General features: G+C 41.8%; 1 protein-coding gene across 2 annotated transcripts in view; it reads right to left on the bottom strand.

Moving 5' to 3' along the window:
• Positions 1-23,438, bottom strand: part of LOC108097971 (acetylcholine receptor subunit alpha-like) — a 116,471-nt gene that overhangs the window by 37,129 nt on the left and 55,904 nt on the right. For both annotated transcript variants that reach the window (XM_017200587.2, XM_017200586.2), the window contains one exon: positions 17,507-18,362. In XM_017200587.2, the coding sequence (XP_017056076.1) occupies positions 17,507-17,561 (55 nt within the window). In that variant the 5' untranslated portion in view covers positions 17,562-18,362. The remainder of the gene's footprint in view (positions 1-17,506; positions 18,363-23,438) is intronic.

Below are 23,438 nucleotides of genomic sequence, written 5' to 3'. Positions count from 1 at the left end.
TCCAGTTTGATATATTCTCGGTGATATGACCAATTACATGGCCATCAAATGCAAACGAATGCAATCATTCACTAACTGACACCCTGTGCCACCCCACCCCATTTGCCACCCGATTTTGTACCCCATTTTCCCAGCTTGCCAGCGCTCCCCTTTTCCTTCCCAGAAGCATTTCCCAAGCTTTTCCACCGCCAGTCATCGTCATATCCATGCTGGCCCTGTCAGGGGCGTAAACGTTCTGCGTCCGAAGCTTAAATGGCAATATTTTTGCCAAGTATCAGGCAATGCCCATCAACTAGCCCCCACACTCTTTGGCCATGCCCCTCAAATGTACCCCTCAAATATAGCATCCGTAGCCCACTTTTGCCCCATTCGAAGTACCGAATTCCATTCGCTTCGTTTCGTAGGTGTTGCAACCTGATGAATTGAGCGAAGAGCACGTGCATGATCCCCATCATCATTTTTTATGGCCATGCGTCAAAAAACGAACAGGAATTACCAGAAGGCAGAAGGCAGCCCCCGGCATCCTAACCTTTAATACCATCTGGCTGCCAATGTGTCAAAACGAATCGAGCGAGTTCCCTAGGATAGCCAAAAAAAAAAAAAAGAGAAAAAAAAAACAGCAACAGCAAGAAGGAAAAAAAATGAAAATATACCAAAGTATATGGAGCCGCGGGGGCAGATCGGATTTCAGTGCGAGGAAAGCTGGGAAAGCTGGGAAAGCGGCGGAAAACGGAAGTAGGAAATGTCGCCGACACGCACACTCAAAAGGGAAACGGGAGTAGAGGGCCAACAGCCAACAGCCAACAGCTAACGCATTTCTAACGAGCAGAGCCAGCAGAAGCGCTTTAAATACCCAACAACACAAATGGTGCACGCTCTTTTGGGAATCCATTTAAGTTGAGTACTTCACAATAATTTGAATGAAATGTTTTAGTTCTTATTTATTTCAAATACGAAAAATCCGAAGAAAATACGGGTTTTTGACCAAAATCGTGGGAAATAATGGTACACATATAGAGTGTTATACATCGTTAAAGTTCTCATTAAATTGTTTATCAATTTACCTTACCAAAAAAGGGAGTGCTGGAATTTGGTCACCAATTTTTTGCAAATTTTGAAAGGTCATACAAAATGACAAAACATCGGCCAAAATATCGAAAATAAACTAATGATGAGGCTTGATAGATATTTTAATTACAAATTCAGCAATATGTGCCACTCATAAATCGGATAAAAATTAGAAAGCTAAGAAGTGCTGGAATTCAGTCATATTTTATTTTTATTTGAATGATAGGAATCATTAGGTGAGGTTTTTAATTGTGCAGAACAGTATTTCGTTCGCATTTGGGTCACGTTTTGGCCGAGCTTTAGCCAAAAAACTCTTAACTTTATGGGTTTTTCAGAGGAGGGCAATACCTTGTTGAACTCCTTTTTGAATTCCCAATTGAATTACATTTTAAGTAAAGAAACTAATAGAAACTTAAAGTTACCGCACCGCTAGCTAGAGTATTCTCAAGCGCAATCTGCTAGACGTTTCCCTTATTGGATTTGTGGGAGTTGGCCACGCCCCCGTTTTCTTAGCCTCTTCGAAACTCTGATTGTGCCTGTGCGTGTGTATGTGTGTTAATGCGTGTGCGGGTGTTTTTGTGAGTTTGGCATTATTGACACGCGAAGAGCATGAAACATTTTCAGCATTTATGTGCCAACTTAACCTTTGGCCCGCCACCACCTCCTCCTTCTTCTCCTCCTCCTCCTTCTCCTCCACTTTCCTTTTCGCATTTCTAGCTCACTTAGCTGGAAGGTAAACGAAAGCTGATTACTTTGGCACAATGGAATGCCATAACAGGCAGCCGGCGAGAACAATGCCAAGGACCCCAAATGAGCTCCCGAAATTATTGTTTATTCATAAAGATTTAATGAGTTCTAGGAGGAAATAAAAGCTGTACGCTTCTTTGCCAACAATAAAAATGTATTGGGTTTTAAAAAGCTCTCAGCGTTGGTTTGATTAACATCAAATAACATTTTATTTTGTAGGGAAAAATATCTCCCTTTAGATCGCCAAAAACTTATTGAAGTTGCAAAGTTTATTGGTTATAATGTTATTGGCGAAACTTTTGCCTAAGCTCTACTAATATTTTTGAGGTTAGTTTTTAATGAGGTCTCATTTGGCCCAAGGGTCCGCACACTTGCTCTCCATCCTTTGTGATATAATAATCCGATTGCATCCACTTCGCCAGAGAAAGGAACTTGCGTGGGAAAAAACGGGGGAAGCGGGTTCATGTGTTATGTCAAAAGTTTTACAGAGCTCAGTTGGGTTCACTGGGGAATACATGGGCGAGGACACACACCCACACACCCGCACACACACGCAGGCAAGTGGGTTTCCATATACAGTGGCATTAAAAATGGAAGATATAGAATAATAAATGAACACAACATCTTGTGGAAATATTCTAACTGAATAAAGAGTGTAATAATGCACTTTTGTTCACTGATGATAATTAATGGTTTGACTTGCGCCTTGATTTATTGCCAGAAACTGCATTGCAAAATTGATATGGAATATATATGTAGGATCGGTAGGATACTATATGTGCTAACTGCATGTGAGTGAGTGAGTGAGTATTTCGAGTGTATTCCAAGCAAATGGCAACGTAATCAAGTCGCCTCGCTTTCGCTGACAAGATAAAACACACTGACACACACTGACACACACACTCACACACAGACCAAGTCCCGAAACGGAAACGGAAGTGCAGCCATTGACAGCGCCAGCGACAGTAGTAAAAAGATGGCGATGATGATGACGCGATATGTGTGCGTTTATGTGTGAGTGACTCTCTCTGTGTGTGTGTGTGTGTGTGCTATAAATCTAATATCGCTTAATGTTGAAAGAAAGCTTTGCGTCGGAGTCCGCATTTCTCCGGCTTTTCCTTCACTTCCTGCTGCTCCGCACACTCGCACACACACACATGTCCATGTCAACACAGCAATGAGGGGAAAAACGTTGGAAAATCTCCCTCAAAGAGCGCAGTTTCCGAGGGTGGCAGATTGGCAACGCTCGATTGGCAATAAATTGAAATACGCGACCATAAAATCACTTAATTGCGAATTCGTGTCTCTACATCCCTTTTCCTTTCCCTCACTTTCCTTCCTTTCTTCCCCCTTCTCCCTCTCTCAAACGGGAAGCGGCCAATTCACGTGCCCCACATTCGAGGCGCCACTGATACATCGAAATAAAAATGTACTCATTACATTTTGGGGACCATAAATGTCTTGATTTTTAAAAGGTTATTAAACCTCTTCTATATTTTAATTAAGAAAATTTTCAAGTTCTTTCAATCACATTTTTTCAAAGCTTGTATTTGTCCATTTTGCCTTATTAAAGTTCAAAAAAAAATATTTTAATTTCCTTAATACTTTATGTAAAATGGAACTTAACTACATATAATAATAATTTCCCAAGAATTAGCACTTAACCATTTTACTGGAAGTTCAGATCTCAACACATTCTTTTGGACTTTCCTCCTGGCTTTCAAACTTTTTGCACAGTGCACTTGAGGATGTAATTGCACTGAGGCAGCTCCTGCCAATGGCGAACGCATCCCGCTTGTCACTCAGCGCGCTTTTTGCTCCCAGGACTCCGATTCCGATTCCAATTCCGATTCCGGGGGTCACTTACGGTACGACGGGCGCCTCTCACTTTCACTGCCATCCGCTGGCTCCTTCCGCCACTTGATGATTATGGCAAATTGATTTGTTTGCCGCGCACTTTGTGGCTTTTAAATGACGCCACACACACATACCAACACCTACCAACACACACATACACACACACACACACACGATGAGACGGCAGAAACAAGCGGAAGACAAATGAGCAATTGGCGGTTAACTGTCGACGGGGAAAAGGACGAGGGAGTCCTTGGGTTAAGATTGCGATTGGTTAGCTGTCAATGCTCAAACCTCAATGAAAAGGCAACTGCCATTGATGACGGGCAAATGGAAATGGAAATGGAATTGGCTTTGATTCCACGTAAAGCTATAAATATGCAAAAACCCGTCGAGCTATAAAGCTGATGGAGCGTGCAAAATCCCGTGTTGAGTGTATATTTATTTATTTATTTACAATAAGCCTCAGGGTTAAATGTTTACCTGTTAATTGCCTTAAGTCTTAAAGCATTTATCATTTACATTTAAGAATGAAGCATTTACATCACATTTGAGAGTTTGTTATTTTAAAGACTCTATTATTTTAAGCTCGATAGGAAATATTTAATAGTACAAAAATATGCATTCGTAGTATGCCAAAAAAGAAGCCGAATTTATCTTTCATTTTCATGCACGCTGCATAAAGTTGACATAGGTTAACCCACATTTTTTCTTACATATGAACATCTGTATCCACCTTCAACTGCAAACCCGTATATTTTCGTGTAATTAAAGATCGCCCCGGCGAACGGGAGGCTATAACCCATCATGCAGTACCATAATCCCCAATGCAAACAAAGACTGGCTGCTGCAGCACTCCAGAAATATTCCAACGGTTGACAGTTTCTGCTGACATTGGTAAAATACAAAAAGAAGTGCACCGAACGACACAGAAACGAAAGAAAAAAACAGAAAAAAAAAGCAAAAAAAAAAAAAAAAAAGCAGGGGAAAAAATGCGGAAAATGTAGTAATAACATACAGACTCTTTGGGGGAAGGGGGAAGTGGGGAGGGGGAAGGGGGAAGTGGGGAGGGGGAAGGGGGGAGTATGCGGGGGGTGTGGTACGAGTTTGAAAGCCGTAAAATGCAATGCGTCACAGCGCTGAAGATTGAACTGCAAGATACACAGATACAGATACGGAAACAGATACAGTTGCGGATACAGCCGCGGATCCAGATGCAGATACAGCTGCGAGTTGAGATACAGAGATACGGATGCATGGCAGCTCTCAAGTGCAGCTGGTAACAAATTTGCACAAAACTCGACGGTGGGGGTGATGCAAAAAGTTCGCGCTTTGATAAACAAATACAAATGGTGGAAGGTAAAGTCCGTAACCCGTCGCAGAAACCGACAATCCACTAACATGTGACCCCCTCTCATCCGATTCCCCTTTACCCCCTTGCATTCCCCCCCCTTTACTACTTAGCGATACTCCCCCTCCCCATTTCGCGTTAAGCGTATGCAAAACCATCAACGTCATGGCCCAATCCTTATCTCTGGCTAAAATGCAGCGAGAGAAACGATCCGGCGGATATATCAGGAGCAAAGTATCTGAGTATCTGGCAGATGCGTTTGCAGTAAAAAAAAATCTACTTTCGCATAGGTGTATTCACTTCCTTACATTACACTGGGGAAAACTATAAAAACATTTTGAAATATATTAAAAGAATTGATTTAAGATCCCTTAATCGACTTTTAGTTTCTTTTTCGCTCACAGTTGAATCACTTCATTAAATGGTCAGAAAACTTGTCTCGTAAGCTCAAGACATTTCTCTCAGTGTGCTCACTGGCTTACTGGTAACTGGTAACTGGCAAATGGGTACTGGCAACTGGTTACTGCCACAGTTGCTTGGTTTACTGGGCACGCGGCGAACGACAAATGTAACTGTCACTTTATGCACAGCCATTCATGTGTGCAACTGGAGGGGGAAAAAAAGTGGAGAGGAGAGAGGGGGGAGGGGGGAGGGGGGAGGGGGTAGTGGAAGCTGGAATGCAAATTGTATCCGGATGTCACAACTTCTCGGGATGCGAAACACACTCGCATCGAGAAGACGTTTTTATTGCGTTATTCATATTTCATTTGCACCGGACCCAAGGACCCAAGAAGCCGAAGGATCTGAGCAAGGATATGAAGATGGATCTGGAGATGCGGAGCACGAGTCCTTGCATGTCGCTGTGTCCTAAGTGCAGCGGTTAGTGGCTAATAAATTCCCCGGCATTTACTCGACCATTTCTTCTCTCTAGGTTTCCTCGAGTAGCCACAAATCGGGCCAATAACGCTTAACATACAATTGTGCACTTTACGATGCCCCATCATCGTTCCCGAGTGGTATGGTAAGTAAGCCATGATGGAAGCCATAACATATTGAACAAGATTATTTACTTTCAGTTCGCACGCAACATAAATTAACACTATACTTGCTTTAAAATATGTAGAGCAACTCAGAGAGAAATTACTTCAGTTACAATTTTAGGAATGAACTCCTAACATCTTATAGATTTTAATAAAAATCCCTTCAAAGCTTTTAACTGTCCATCAATATTTATGCTTAGCATGAAAGTTTTCCCTTGAAGCGAACTATTCCATTAACGTGCAGCGATCAATTGAGCTCGTTCCGAAGGCTGTACAAATTTCTCACATTGAGAGAGTGTCAAAAGTCCCCAGGACATCGGAGGTTGTTTGGGCGGGCGAGCCACTTAACTGAAACTGGAAACTGGAAGCTCGGAGCTGGGAGCTGGCTGACCAATGACCCCCAAAGCAGCCAGCAAGCGGTAATCTCTCCCACCAGCCGCAAGGACCTCAGACCAGCCACCTTTCCCCAATTTCCGCCTTGCAGGCATCAGTGTAACTGTAACCTCAGATCCTGGCTGGCCCACTAGCATTGACACGGACACCTTGATGGTGGCAACGCGGCGTTGCAAGGAGGCAGGTGCAGGATCTCCGGGCGTTTCGTTTCGTTACGTTTCAGTTTGGGTTTGGGTTTGGGTTTGGGTTTACTCTCAGGTGCGGCAAAGTGGAGAGGGAGAGTGGGAGGGAGGTGGCAAGTGGCAAGTGGAAAGTGGAAAGTGGGAAGTGGAAAGTGGGAAGTGTGAGTGGCGTGCTTATGAGTTCATGAAATGCTCTTTGAATATGCATGAGGCCCTAAGGAGCGTTGAGTGCTGCTCCTCCGGCATCTCGCCAGCTTCTCCGGCATCTCCACTCCGCTCTCCTCTGCCCTGAAATGCTCTGCAATGCTCCACTCTGCACTGCTCTGCTCCTGTGTCAGGATTTGGCCTGCTTTGGCCTGGCGGTGATTTTGGCCACGGCCCGCGAATGTAGGCAACACTTTTTTCCACTCCTCTTCAGCGACACAGAGAGAAATCACTATTGAATGGTACAATTTGTTGAGAGAACAAAAACCTATACAAATGTCTGGTAAATCGATAAGAGTATTTAATCACCTACCTACATATATTTTAATCACTTTTATCTGGTATCATTTTTTTACCACACTTAAGTTATCGAAAACTTCTCCCTGTGTAGTATGCTTAGTTTGACTCTCGTCGCTCGTCCACCAAACGAAATGAGTTGAAATTAAATTAAAGTGGTAAACTTGGCCTGGGGAAATTATGGGAAATATTTAAGCGAACTGTTAGTTTGGGGAACCCGCCGAGAAGCCGAAGCTTCAGCTGAAGATGAAAATTCACTTTGCTCGCGTGCCTCGTCGTGCAGCACTCCACTCAAAGTGGAATCATCTCGAAATGAGCTACAAGTCCTTATGATCTTATCGGACTTTGGAGTAATCCCGCCAGCCATTCGGCACTAGCTCTGGGTGGCTCTGGGCAAAAACTTTGGACAACTTTGCGCCCGTCTTCAGACCATTTGAATTCATTCAACCGCCGACGGGCGGGCTTTTAGTTTTAGGTTTTGTTTTTGTTTTTTTTTTTTTTTTTTTTTTTGTGGCAGGTGCGCGAGCGAGTGCAGCCAAAGTGAAGCCATCAAATTATGCAAAGGTTAATGCAACAAAAGGCCAACGGGACACGGTGGCTCAGTTCGGGGCATTTGAGCAACCGCCAGCGATTCCCCACTGGATTGCTCGAATATATATTCACACATACCATATGCACACAGCAGATATGAAAAATGCATGACCTGTCGGTGGAAAGTTGGCCAAAGTACAGTCCGGTTCGGATAAGGAATTCACTGCAGTACGTATATATGCTAAAGCATCAGCTTGAATTTAAATTTGGAGCACACAAATATAATCACAACTGTATCTAATAATCAGTTGGAGATAGCAAACATTGGGTTTTTTTTTTTTTTGGAATTTATAGTCGTGCAACGCACTGTTCTGCATTCCGGTTTCGTCTTCCGTAAAGCCTTCTCAAATGTCGCTTGAAAGCAAATTGCATAAAATCAGCCTAAGAGCAGCCAACATGCAATTCTTATTTTCCTTTGTGGGCGGGGAATAACTAGAATGTGTGTGTGGCTGTTCTTGCCACAGAAGAAATTGCAGGCAGCGAGGAAGGGAACAAAAAAAAAAAGTGAGTAAATAAATAACCGAGAAGGAAACTCAAACTTGAAGATAAATGCAATTTTCAGCTGCAGCAGGAAGGACAGCGGCAGCCAAAAAATGAGGAAGGGAAAAAAATGAAGTACAAATGACAAAAAAGAGGAAGAAAGCTCTGCCATTTCCGCTAAAGTCAGTTGTGCTTCTTCTTCTACTTCTTCTTCTTCTTCTTCTTCTTCTCAGTCGCCTCGTTTTGCAGGTTTCTTACATTCTTACATTTTATTTTATTTTATTTCATTTTTATTTTATTTTTTTTTGTGTGTGTTGCGGTTTGTTGTCATACTTCCTTGCCTTGCGAAAATTCTTTTGTCGCAGCTTAAAAATTTTCAAGTGTCCTCCGCCTCATCCTGGCCATTTTTCACCACCCCACCACCAACCCGGCAGGCTCATTTGGCAAACTGGCCAACATTAATGTTGGCCAGGAAAAGTGCCCGACTGGCGGGGAAATGAAAATGCAGCCAGAAACAGAAACAGAAACAGCAACAGCAATTGAAGCTGCAACTGCAACTGAAATAGCGACAACAACTTCATTTATCAAAACACTCGCACTGTCGTCCATTCCCCCAAAAACCTCCCCTCATTCCCCACCAAAATGACCAACCAACCAGGCAGTAACCTCTCGAGTCAAAGAGCCAACTAACCCAATTCTCGGCCAAATGGCATTTTGGCAGTGCCACGCCCACTTCTTAGCCGAAAGGCAAGTGGCGAACCAAAGTAGGAAATAAATATTGACCATGCCATATCAAATTACCACGGAGAAGGGCTCTAGGGACTTTGAATTAACGAATTATGTACTTTACCCATTAGGTTGTGCAATCCACAAGTTCGTGGAAATATTTTATATGTAATATCAGATAGGAATCAGAACATTTATGTCCACCTCCAATTATTAAACTATATTTAGTTGGCGACCCACAAATTATCGGTTTTGATGCACATTTTGTGTGTGCCCCCATTTGTTTATCAGCGTAATCGAATGTGATTGAAGTAAATCGATTGACATCTCCGTTGATGCCAGTCCCAATTAACTTTGTGCCAACTAACGAATGTGGCCAAAATTATCGTCATTGTTTGTCGGTTCGGTTCGGTTCGGTAATCAGTCTCTGCTCTGGAAAAAGGATCCCTAATCCAATCTCGATATCTCGGTGCCACATGCCCCATTTTCTGGCCATCAACTTTTGTGCCGACCAAATGGGGTTAAGGCCTGCGACATCAATCACGGGCATTATCTATTAAATGAGCATTTCCCCTTAACCCCCCGAAATTCCAACCGATGCGATGCGACCCGAAAATCTCCAATCAAAAATTTGTCAACACATTCGGAGTGCAGGCTGTTGGCTGCTGGCTGCTGGCTGCTGCTGCCATTTCACCCACATTTCCACCCACTTTTCACCCAAATTTCCACCCGCATCTCACTGCATTCTCATTTGTGTAATTACATTTGGCGCATTTCACAAAACAACAATTAGCGCCGCGTTCGCGGACGCGACTCGTTTACAGAATGCCATCAAAAACTTTCATGTTGCCATGGCATGAGGCATGAGGCATGGGGCTTGGGCCACAAGAGGCAAAGGCAAGAGCCAAGAGGCAACATCATCAATCATGCATTTGAAAAGTTTATTAAGGCCCACACACACACACAGGGGATGTTGGATGTTGAATGTTGGATGGGTGATGCTGATGCTGATGCTCCGATGCCAATGGGGTTTACGGGCTGCTAGATGCTAGATGCTGGATGCAAGATGCAAGATGCGAGCTGCAAGTTGCAAGTTGCCTGGTGGCAAAGGGCAAGTGTACTTAAGAGCTGAAAACTTTTCAATGGCTTTTACGCCGGCAAAGGAGCAGCCGGAGCCGGAGGAGCCGCAACCAGGACACCGGGACACCAGCAACCAGCAACCAGCAACCAAAGTCCAAAGTTGCACTTTGAGATGCGCACTCGCCGATGGGCATGCCGATCGATAAGCGCTGCGAGTTTGTCAAACTTTTTCACTCCACGGATTTTCATGCATCACTCTGTTCAATTAAAAATGCATAAATCCCAAAAAGTTAATCTGTAGACTAGGAAACACTAGACCTTTTATTAAGACACTCTCAAAAGCTTTCAGAATTAAAATGTTTTTTGCTTTATGGTTCCCCCTTACGCAACATTCTTCAGACCTTCCCCACTGAAATCAAATGATTTTTAACTATTTTATGAACTATTAACCAAAAATGTGATACAAAAATAAACAATAAAATGCCACCCCTTTAGAAAAGTTTCAAAAACATTTAAAACCAACAAGCTAGTTGGTTCAATTAAAACAAACTCAACAGTTATCATTCTCAGATGTGCATAAACTAAAACTTTGCTGTCCATATATTAGCTGCGAAATAATTTATAGATGTTCGGAAACTTGGAGTTTGCAGCGAGAGCAAAGGAGAAAGTCCACCAATAACGCTTACCATGAATTAATCATGAACTGTGGCCATAATCTCTGGCAACTTTCCTGAGCCGCTTACCTTTGTCACACCTGCTTTTCCCCGATTTTCCGCCATCGCCGAGTGTCTATTTAAATTCTGACCGTGAAAGTGTGATCGCATTTCAATGAGACAAGTAGGCAAGTAGGCAAGTAGTAGGAAGTTTCCTTGGCGAAATGCAAATGGAGGGCCCAAATCCAGATGGTTTTTGCAGTTCTTGCCTTCTTTGCATTTTACCAGTAGTCCCGTCCCTTTGGCAGTTCGAAAAGTTATATACTATTTTTTCTCCGTTCGCTGGCGAATTTCACTTTCGCTTGATTTACAGCCAGTGGATGCAGTCGGCAATAATTTCCCCAGCACTTTCACTCGTTATCCCCCGACCCGCTAATCTCCTCCCATACACACATACATACGTACTATATATAGATATATATATAAGTATGTTCATCAATTTTCAATAACAATAGGAGCCAAAGGAAAATGCAGAGGGAGGCAAAGCGACGAGCTTCAGACAATGGCAGCACGTGGCGAATTTACGATGCAGAATCTGCACAGAAAAATAAGGAGGAGAACAAAAAAAAATGAAAATGAAGGGAAAATGGAAAAAGTCTAGAGTCTCGAGTCCGCTGGCTTCGAGCAATTTCAATAAATTGCAAATGATATAAGGCAACGGGCGGGTAATGCAATACTTTCAGTCAATAACCAGAGCGATAAACAAAGGATAAACGGGCGAAGAATGGAGTTTGATAATCGCCGACCGATAAGCAATCGATATTATTTGCTTTACTTAGCCAATTTAACTTCTATCGCTTCATTTGGAAAAATCACAGAATATAAGGATGAAAATATACTTTTTAAACAACTTTAAATAATGCACTACTTTCAGTCAATAACCAGAGTGATAAACAAGGGATAAACGGGGGAAGAATGGAGTTTGATAATCGCCGACCGATAAGCAATCGATATTATTTGCTTTACTTAGCCAATTTAACTTCTATCGCTTCATTTGGAAAAATCACAGAATATAAGGATGAAAATATACTTTTTAAAGAACTTTAAATAATGCACTACTTTTAGTCCATAACCAGAGCGATAAACAAAGGATAAACGGGCGAAGAATGGAGTTTGATAATCGCCGACCGATAGGCAATCGATATTATTTGCTTTACTGATGCAATTTAACTTCTATCGCTTCATTTGCAATAATCACACAGTATAGGTAAGGTAGAAAAAAAGACTGCTAAAAGACTTTAAATAATGGAATCTCTTGAACTGTGACTTGGAATTTTGATTAGTGTTCCTTACATCTGATAAATGTTTGGATTCAGCTTTATAATTTATGTAAACTCGTACAATGGATCGGTATTATCCATGGGATCTGGTCTGAAAAAGATTTATGTCGCCGGATTGTGGGATAAACTGGGGTATAGAACGAACGGCCGAGTGTGTTAAATGCCGTGTGCGACAGGAAGTTATCGCTATTTGAGCAACTCTCTGCAGCTCCACTCCCTCGAAACTCGATGGACGCCCATTGTGGCAAGCACCCAAACACATTGACCGACCAAAGGATGCCGCAGGCTTCTGAGCGTCTGTCTCTTCCCAGACTCCAGTTTGCTGGATACACTGAGAATTAAATGGATGCCCTTTACAGCAATCACAAACATTTTCATTCATAATTGACTACCTTTCAAATAACTTCGAATAGAATTATGAACACTTAAAACCTATACAAAATTCTATATCATTTTAAATCAGTTTATGACCACTTTCTTTTTGGGTACCAAACTTTTCTTTCAGTGCCTGGTGGATGTGTCTGTGCTAGTTTTTGTGTGTGTTAAGTCGCGCGTAGACGACGAGGACGACATTGCCATGGTGCGGTCATGAATCATGCCAAAAAATTGCAGTCACCGTCGAGGATGGTGACCCAAATTCCCGCTCCCACTTCCACAGCCACATCCACATCCACATCCATTTCTACATCCACATCCACATCCACATCCACATCCACATCCACATCCACTCCCACTGCCACTGCCACTTCCATTTGCACTGGCAAGTCTCCTGCCAGACTCTTGGGTTCCTGGGCTCTCCGAGAATCGGATTCCGAGTCGTTGTGGCACGTTGATTGTGGTGGCTGCTGCAAACTGGGGAAACTGGGGAAACTGGGGACACTGGCTGCTGGTCGTCGCTCCACTTGAGGCAACCCAGCAACCCAGACGTCGAACGAAGGACAAACGATGGACGCCATGGCCATGGAGACGGTGCGACTATCACAACTGAGACGAAGATGAGGATGAAGATGAGGATGAGGATGAGGATGAGGATGCGGATGAGGAGGACAGACCAAACCAGAAGCGCCTGGTTCCACAACTGCCACTTCTCCCAATGCTGCTGCAGTGAATTTGCCGCACTGCCTCAGCAAAAAGTGGGCGTTCTCCAGCTCACTCACTTACCGAAGCACTGGCAAAAATAATAATATAGCTCTGATTGCCTTATTAAGGAAATCAAAAATAAAAATACACGTAATGTTTTGTAGAACAAGTATTAAAATAAATAAATAAGTTATTCCTAAAATCTATTTTGTTACTACTTACAATTTAAAATATTTCATAGTTCTTAGCTATTCAAAACTTTTTATAAAATAAATATTGGGAGCTGACTTTTCTAGGAATTGCTTTCTATCTTTCCTATCTATTTTTTGCTTACGATTTAAAATATTTCATAGTTCTTAGCTGTTCAAAAATTGTATAAAAAATATTTGGCAACTGGCTTTCGTAGAAATTGCTTTCATTTCTTTGCGTTTCGCAAGTATTTCAATTTACTTTCAAATTAATATTTTATTCTCAGTACATAGGGACTTGAGAAGGGCGTCGACACGCCCCATTTTTGCAAGTGCCATCGTTGTAGTTGTTATTTTTGTTGTTGTTGTTGTTGTAGTTGTCGTCATCGTTCCCATCGTCAACGTTGTCGGTGGCACTTCACTTTTCTATATTAGCGCCACGTAAGTGCAGCCGCAGGGGCGTGGCAATTGCATTAGCGAAGGACGCAAAGGGGGGCAAAGGGGGGCAAAAGGGGGGGCAAAGGAGGCAAAGGGGATAATGGGCGTTGGAGGACATTAGTATCGCAGTAGATAAAGTGGTTGGAAGTGAAAAATTATGCGAAGATGCAATGTTAACAGACGGACAATGGTGAGCTTCAAATACCCTCGCTTATTCTCCATAATATAATTGATTTAATAAAAATAGTTATGTAGTTATTACAGTAAAAAAGCCAAGGAAAACTCCGGAAAATGTAACTTTTCAAATAACTATTTTCGTTTGTTGCTTTTCCCATGAGAAATGAGTTGAATTTCAATTCATTGAATTCCACATTCGGTAAATAAAGTCTCCATGGACGCAGGCGAACTCAAAGTGCAATTTATTGTACATCATTTGGCGAAATTCTTTATAACAACATGCAATGAATTTATCAACCCGACGAAGTATAACGCTCGAGGGCAACACACACACACACACACACGCACACACATTTCGTGTGTGTGTAATATATGCCGCAAAGTTATAGTTTGTCCTTTGACCCGCCGATTGAAATAAGTTGTCGTGGAATAAGAAGTAGACGTCGACTGTCGTTTGAAACCAACAAAAAACAAATAAAAATACAGAGGGTGTTGGACAGAGTCCTCTTGCACTGATAAAAAAATTTTAAAAATAAAAACTTATTTGTGAAAAAACAGAAATAATTTTAAGGTTCCAAAACTCATATTCCAAAAATTGTTTTATATTATAACAGGCTTAGTTTTTGAATTTGATTTACTTTCCTTTTTCTAAGTGTACGTTTTTGGTGTAAGTTGCAATTACATGTGTGTGAGTGCGTGCGTGTGTGTGTGTACGTGTGTGTGGCCCGTTTAATGGCCACAAAGCGGAAACTGGAGCGTGGCTGCTTCTCCGTCTTCTTCGGCTGATGCAGCTGCATTAGCAGCCATTTGCAGCAGCCATTGATGCCACCATTGCATATGTGTTTGTGTTTGTTGGTTGATCTTCCCTCTCGCTTTAGCCTCAGCTTACTCTCTCTCCCCATCTCGCTCACGTAGTAGTTTACTGCCATTTATATTTATGTTTGCCGGGATGCCTTGACATGAAAAATTGTGTTGCCCGCTTTTGGGCGCTGCTTTCTGATTCGGTTTCGTTCGTTCGCTTGGCGTTCCTTCTTTTTTTTTCCGGTCGCTTTTTGGCGGTTTTTGAGGGGAGGGGGAGGGACTCCTTCCGGGGGATCCCCACACACCGAAGTCACCGCGGACTGGTGGCCCTAAGGCCAGTCAGCAGACAGCCAGGAAGCTTTTCGAGCGCAATTTATGGCTTTTTAAATCGAAAGAAATTCAATGCTTGTTTAAGAAGAACGAGCGCAATGGAGAAGCGAACGCCCCAAAACAAATTTCGAGATTTATGTTTACCCCATAGCAGTGCTTATTTCGTACTTCGCCTTTATATCATCTATTATTTCTCTGTTGGCTTTTGTTTTTTTGTAGCCCAAGTGGCCCTAATTGTTCCGCAGAAAAATTGAAGATTTGTTTTGAAAAATGCATAAGCTTAATAGCCACAGAATATCAGATTGCTGTTTACTCACTTCTGCTAATTTAGTAAGTAAATCCGACTGTTATATCTGAAATTATACATTTGCCAGCCACTTGAACCCGCAAATACGCGCCTTGGCATAAATGATTCCAGCTGAAATGGTCCATTTGAATGGTGATTAATGTGGGTTCAATTTATTTTGCTCCGCACAAATAGTTGTCGCACAGCACATATGTTTCTGTCAAGGATCAGTGGTGCTTGAAAATACTACCAAATTGCTGTGGCCGAGGGCAAGCGGTTCCTTTTGTGCGCCTCCGGTTCGATTTTGGCCAAGGAGTGAAAGTGGAAAGTCGAAAGTGGAAAGTGGCAAGTGGATATGGATGTTGATACAGTGAATACATGGTGAGGGGGACCATTAAATGCTGGCTGGCTGGCCTTGGTTGACGCGACGCGACGCGATGCGCATAAAAAATGGAAAATCAAATCGGCAAAACACGCACAAAAGGCGTTGGCCAGCCCAAAAGTGGGTGGCAAAAAATACAAAAAAAAAAAATTGCAGAGAAGAAAAAAAAACGGACCAAGAATATGGGAAAAAGGCAGGCTTAGTTCGCAATCAATGCGTTGGTGGCCAAGAAGCGGGGGAGGCTGCTTTGATTGTGGGCGTGGCTGCCTTGTGCCACTTTCGGCTGTGCAGCCAAACACACACACACAACACACACAGATACACTATGAGAGACAGATACACACACACACACAGAGATACGGGGGCACAGATACAGATACAAAGCTGCGGCCTCATTTTGCGGACGCCAAATAGAACTAAAACTGAAACTGAATCTGAAACTGAGACGAAAAGCCGAAGCCAGTGCTAAAAACGAAAAACGAAGGGGCAACCGGACGGACGGACGGACAGACCATTGTCCTTCGTCCCTTCTCGGCTGCATTAGCCAACTCATCCCGTTACGCTCTCGCCACTTTCCATTTCAAGCCAACTAAATGTCGGCTTAAACCCACCCGCTTTTCGGCCCACCTTTTTTCGGCGAAAGCGGCTTCCTTAAACTCACCACGCGACCTTCGCAGAAAAAGTGGAGAAGCACAAACAATTTAAGGAAATAGCAAAAGATAACATTATAAAGAAAGTATTATATTTAAAGGATAAATACTATACGAAAAAAAATATAAGCTAGTGACAAAATCGCATCGCAAACAAAGGGTATAGAAAATTTTGCGGCCACAAGCGGTTGCATTAATCCCAATTCCCAATCGCCTCTATCAAGTGATTTTTATTTTTGTTTCATTTGTTATTCCTTTTTATTCGCCAGCCGACAGACAGTGTGTGTCGTTTTTTGTTGTTTTTTTTTTTTTTTTTTTTTTTTTCTGCTCTTTCTGCGGCAATTGCCAAAATCCAAATTAAGCTTTGGCAATAAAGCCTGGCACAGACAATAACATCTAACCTCGGTCCTGGAAAGCCCCTGCAGGATCCTCATCATCCTAGCCAGCGATTGTTTTGCTGTCCCACTTCTTTGTTACACCCAAAAAAAAAGGGGCTATCCAAAATGCATATGCTAAATCTTTAAAAATGTTGCGATTATATCAAGAGATAATTTGTAGTTCGCCTCTCTAATTCCTCTAATAAAGAAATATAAATCAAAACATAATTTTTAAATACTCTTGATAAGATCATAAATAAATACAAATAGTATTTCATCAGGAATAACTGATCATTTCATATTTATCTCCATCTATGCCTATTATTACTGTCATTAGTAGTTTAGGGGATGTACATATTTTTTTTCGAGTGCACCTTGGTCCTTTCCTCCCGGCTCCGCCCTCACAACTAACTCAAAGCACTCGAGCGCCTCAATGGACACACGGATACGCAGAATTGGCGAGGGGTGGGGTTTACGGGGGAGGGGGAGCGGAAAGGGGGGAGGGGGGGGTCCAAAGCCGGCGGAACTTGGAGAATGTTTTGAGTGTTGAGAGGATGTCGGGCGAATGTCATGCGATTGTTTTGTGTTGCGTTGTGTTGCGAGTCCTTGCCTTTCGACGGGCTTTGTTTGAATGACACTCGAATCGAGGGGATTCGTTTGGCGGGCGGGGAAAACGGATTCGGGTTCGGATTGTGGCTTGGGACTGGGAATGGGAATGGGGAGCTCGCTTATACGAGTGGCTAGGCCAAACAAGATTGGGTCGAGGCTAATAAATACGAGCCACTTACTTGATATAAATGAAAGCACAAGAATCATATCTATGGTCACTTGAAACCACTTCATCTCATTTCCCTCTGCACGCTTCTCTTGCCTGTGCTGCGGTGGTGCGTTGATGGATCTGCCCTCTATATATATCTATATATATATATATGTGTGTGTATATATATATATACGTTGGATATATATAATAATGCTGGGGCTCCTGTTTCGATATATTTCCAGAGACCAGATTTCAAGGCGCAGGCGCAGCTGTCGCTGTTGGAAAAGTGAACTTTCTCTTCATGTGTTGTTGCTGTTGTTGTTGTTGTTGTGGATTTAGCTTATTGTTGTTGCTGTGCTTGTGCGTTTTATGCATCTCAGTTGCGGTTTTTGTTCGCAGTGTTGTCCTCAAATTGGCAGCATTTATTTACATCGATTATTATTCTGGGTATCGCTTTCATCACGCTTCCCCACTTCATAGTAAATATAACATATTTCTCCTCTATATTTCAATATATCTATATATCTATATATATACTCGTATATATATATATATATATGTTAATGCATGTACGTTTTGGTTTACTAGGTATATAAATATATTTGTAAATATATTTGTTTCTTGGCAGTTTTCGATTAAAATTCTTCAAATGTGTGTGTTTATTTTTTGGTGGCCTCCTCTCGGCTTTGCCTTTGCCTTTGTTTTTCTTTTGCTCCTTGTTGTTTGTTGTCCTCGTTGTCCTTTTGCTTTTGGTTTTGCTTTAGCTTCGCATCGCCTCATTCCCGCGCTTCCTCCATCTCCATCTGCTCCTTATTCCTTATAATATATCCTTATATTGTTGAGTGGCAGGGAAAGAGAGGAGGGGGGTGTGAACAGAGAGAGTCCTGGAAGAAAGGACACATTTAATTAGTGCTTTCATTAAATACAAAAATTTCTTTTCATTTCTCTGGCGAAATGTATGAGCGCGCATTTTTTTTTCACCATTTGTGGTAATTTATGAATAAGCAGGGGAGCAAAGGACACCCAAAGAGTTAAGGAACATTGCGAAATAAATATTTTCGAGCACAGGATATCATAAATTGTAATAATTTGTACAAGCCAAGCATATATTTTAACTATTTCAAGGGGAAGTTTTACCTGCAAGATTTCAACAAATACTATTTCCATTTCCCCTAATTCATTTTTCCCTTTTAAAATAAGGAGACATGGGAAAATTTGCTTGTGATTTATTAGACTTTGCCCTTCCTTTTCCTTTCGCATATTTTCTTATTCCAACTCATCCGCTTCCTGTTCGAAGAACAATAAAGTTTTCAGTCCCGGCAGAAAATCCCAAATAAATTTTCCCTCTTAGGACTTTCCTTATTTTTCTGTTTATGCAAATTGATTTTAATTATAATTTTCTGTTCTCGCCGCTGACCCAAATTGGATTGTTTGAAATGAATATATAGTATATACATATATATATATATGAATAAGGAATATATTTTGAGTCTTGGGCCACAAACATTTTGTGAATTTTAATTGCTAATTTTGCGTAATTCATTTATCCCGGATCTAAAGGTATCCCACGGCATTCTCTCAGAAAGTTTTTGTTTTTGGACCGAGCGTCCTTTGGGTCTGTTAATTTAATTAATAACTCTGCAAGGAACTTGACAAGCGAGTGTCCCCTTTTTTTGTTGTCTTGGCATGGGATAATCTGGAAAGTCCTTTGAGCAGCTGAGTGATTGCCCAACTTTAAATCTTAAGACCTTCTAAGTGCATTTTAATTGGACCTGTTTTGTAGCTTGTGTTTTTCAATTAAATTTAATATACTTTCGGAGAGGAATAAAACTCATTTAAATATTTTTTTCTACACAATTTAGTGGAATACATAGCACTTAAATTTTAATCAAAGTTATTGCCTAGGAAAATCAATAGGATGCTCTTGAAATATCCGGCTGTCGCCTTTGAACTTGATTTATTTCCGAAAAGCAAAACTGTCGTGCAGCGTTTGGAATAAATAAACGTGACATGACATTGATGGCCCGAAATTCCATACGGAATATAGCAAATTTTATGATAGTTTGCAGTTAAATGGTTTCTTAAATAACTATTTAATACTGAGTTTTTAATGGAAGAATCGCATTTGATTAAATTGTTATTACTTTGTCTAGAACTCGAATTTAAAATTGTAAGCCAAATGCTTTTCCCTAATTTAATCCACAGAGAAATGTGCTCCAAAGTTATGGGAAATTAAGAGCAGCAACATTTCAGTGCCCCTGAAAAGTTGCTACATTATTGCGCAATTCAATTAGGGCGACTTTAAGTCGCCACTTGAACGAAATGAGGTGGGGAAGCGACGTTGGAAAGGTGGGAAAATGTGGGGAAAATGTGGGAAAAATGTGTGAGTGGGGGCCAGCTAAATATGTGGAGGGGGTGGAGCGGGGGGAAGGGGGCGTGGCCAAGTATGGGAGTGGCATGAATGAGCAATTCAGCGAGGGCGTGAAAAGGTTTTCGGAAGTAATTTAAGAAAATGTCATAAGAGTGTGCATGACCTTCCTTCCCATCTCCCCGCTTTTTTTACCCCTGAAGCCTCGGCGTTTTGTTCAGCTGACGCTGTCAAATATTTAACCCTCCTAAAACCCAAGTGACGTATATGCAATATCCTAGAAAATGGCTCATAACTCTTGATTTAATGGAGAAGACATTTTGGCTGGGTTAAAACCCAGGCGAAAGCTTCTATTCAACAGTTTTAAAACGCTTTTTATTAAAAAGGTAAATTAACTTAATAAATTAAGATATCCACCATCAAAGGAATTGTATTATTATTTTAATATCCTTTAATCCTCAATCATCTCGCCAAATGTTCACAGAAATAATGATCCCAATTTCGGTTTTGTTTTCAAGGAAATCTTTTACGAAATTTCCATAACAATTTGGGGTAATGAATCGAGTGAATCTCAATTAGAGGGTTAAGGGTCGCCTGCAGCGACTGCAACTGCGGCAGCGCCAGGTGGCATGTGGCAGGTGGCAGGTGGCAGGACATGCCAGGACATGCCAGGATGGAAGGATGGCAAGATGGAAGGATGGCCGGCTCGAGGACGACACGTTTTTGATGCAACAAAAGATGCCAAGTGTCAATTTAAACAGCCGCACGAGAGTGAAAAAGAGAAGGAACGGGGAGAGAGAAAGGGAAAGAGAGGCGGAGGGAAAGAGAGCGGGAGACGGGTCTCCCAAAAAATGTGCCAGGGGCATCATTCGCTCTCGCTCGCACTCGCACTCTTTTCGTCCTGCTACTTGAAGCTTGAAAAAGCCAACGTTGACAGCGTTTAAGACTTTCTCCATTGTCCTTGCCAGCGCCTTGATGGTTTGACAGGGCAAGGCAACGCCGTCCTCTTCGTCCTGCCAGGACCTGCCTGCCTGTCCTCGCCTGTTGTCTTTTCATATTAAATGCATGGCGAAATGTACAAAAAAAAAAAAAAAAAAACAAACAAAAACAACAACAGCAACAGCACAAAAAAGGACGAGAGAAACGACAGGACGACAAGAGCAGAAGGGAGTGCATTATTGCACATCGAAACTGTGTGCATACTGGACTTAAAAATAATTATATTTACCTACCAAAATGGCTCAATTCCAGTCTCAAAATTGCTTGTTTAATATTTTGCCATAGTGTCTTTATTTTTTACTCACTAAAAATAAAGAATGCAAACTCTTAAATAAACTTTCAAACAAAGAAAGAAAAAAATAAAAACACCTTACCAAAAATAAATGTATAATTTATCACACTAACTAGTACTTGATTGCCGTTCAATAAATCTTTTTTAATCTTAAATTTGTACTTTCCATGTTGAAATCTTTTTAACTCACTTAAAATATAATACCCGAAGCAAGGGTAAATGAAGATACTTAAGTCAAAAAGCGCGAGAGAAATTCGATTTTTCGCCGTCAACTTCCGTTTGTCTGCCCGCCCAATTTGCGCCGTCATCGTGCGATAGTTGCCACTGCCACGGCCTTTTGGCCTCCAACCCGTCATGCTGCCACCGAGCCAGGGTCCCCTCTTCAGTTATCCCCCTCCCATCACCCCACCACCCCCTTGAATGTGCCACGCCCGCACCACATTTGTCGCTCATTATGGGCGCTCATTAGGCGGCGCTAGCGGCATGTCAAGTCTGCAAAGGGGGCGGTCCAAAAAAAAAAAAATATTACAAAAAAAAGTAAAGAGAAAACCAGAGCGGAATGAGAATAGGGTGGGGTGGGGATGGGGGTGGGGGTTTCGAGCCCCTGACCCCTGACCCTTAACCCCTAATCATGCAGAGCAGCGCGCGAGGATAAAGGGCGTAATAACTATATTATGCAGTCTGACTAAGTTATGGCCCCACAAACCAAAGCCAAGTCTGGAATTACGCCAAACGAGTGCGAAGTTTTAACACTTGCTTTGGGCATATGTAGATTTCAATTAAGCTTCATGGGGGAAAATATGGTTTTTGTTTGTCCTTAAATGCATTTTAAAGGCCGAAAGAGCTATATATACTAAATATACTTGCAAAAGTTGTATATTTAAAGTTAATCAGACTTATATAACCTCAAGAAAATCTTTAATATATTTAATAAATATATTTTCTTATTGGAAGTGCCAATAAAAGTATAATTCTCTTGTGCAACTTGAGTGACACTTAAGCCACTTCATGTCAAATTCAAATGGAGCCCCACAAATGTTCGCCCCATAATTTCTTAATATTCTCTGCTTTTACAATATTGTATTCGTCAAAAGCCTCGAGGGGCATAACAAAGGCTAAGGCAACAATTTTATTCCCATCAACATCAACATCAACATCATCATTACCATCTAGGCTACTCATTCGCATGCTCAGCAGCAGCTGTTGCCATCTCTTTCTGTTCGGCATGCTCTATCTCTTTCGTTTAACTACTCCCTGTCTCTGTCGCATCGCATGGCATCGCTCGTTGTCTGGTTGTTGCTGATTTTGCTATTATTACATGCATATTTCGTGTAATGAGTGCGATTAGCATTTTCAATGAAGTGGGGTTAACAATGTGCCTTGCATTTCTAGTTGCCTTTCTGCCGCTTTCTCCCACATTCACCAAACTTTCACCCAGTGGCACTCAAATACTGCTGTTGCCACTGAGATCCCCGCCAGAAAACAGAAAACAGAAAACTCACTCACTCGATGCTCCAAATGGTGCTGCGTCATCAACATAATCATCGGGCATCAACATTTCAAATTGAGCGGCATTATTGGCCCGCCAGTTCGCACATAAGGCTATATACTCGTTTGCCCCGATATCCGCGTACATATGTATATATATATATATGTGTATATGGTCACATATGCCCCCCATAAACAGTCGCTGCATTTGATCAATTGCCAAGCATATTTATGAATTGACAACACTGCGAACAATGGATTTATAATGTTAATTACAGATACAAGATAATTTACACAAAATTATTCAACCACAATGTTTGGCTCACCCATTTGAAAGATAAACTTGAAGTAAATATATTAACAATTGTATAAAAAGCATTAAAGAATCGAAACACGAAGATATAGCTTTAGCAAATTATTAAACAATAGATTTGCACACATATTTATTCCGTGATTCGCGTAATATTTTTACGAGTGTAAATGTACGATTTGCAGTCGCATTTCAGCCATTTCAATCGCTCTCAGCCGCACACATTTCTGGGGGCCCTTTTTTTATGGCCACTTTCCTTAAACCACGCCACGCCCCCTCCTCCCAGCGAACGCGCCCCCGTGAAACAGCCACCAGCTACCAGCTACCAGCTGAGCTTTGTCCTTGCGTTGGCATCTTTAATGTTGCCTACTTTTTTGCGCTCTCCGCTTTTTGTTTGCGGCCAGGATATATGTGCGCATATATATCTGCGGGTTAGGATCGGTGGACGGGGTTGGTTAACCCCACCCACCATTCCATTCTGATGCTAGATTTTCGCTTTTAAC

Source organism: Drosophila ficusphila, unplaced genomic scaffold (assembly GCF_018152265.1).
Source record: "Drosophila ficusphila isolate 14025-0441.05 unplaced genomic scaffold, ASM1815226v1 contig_197, whole genome shotgun sequence".
Lineage (NCBI taxonomy): Eukaryota > Metazoa > Arthropoda > Insecta > Diptera > Drosophilidae > Drosophila > Drosophila ficusphila.
This window is presented reverse-complemented; position numbering and strand designations above follow the sequence as displayed.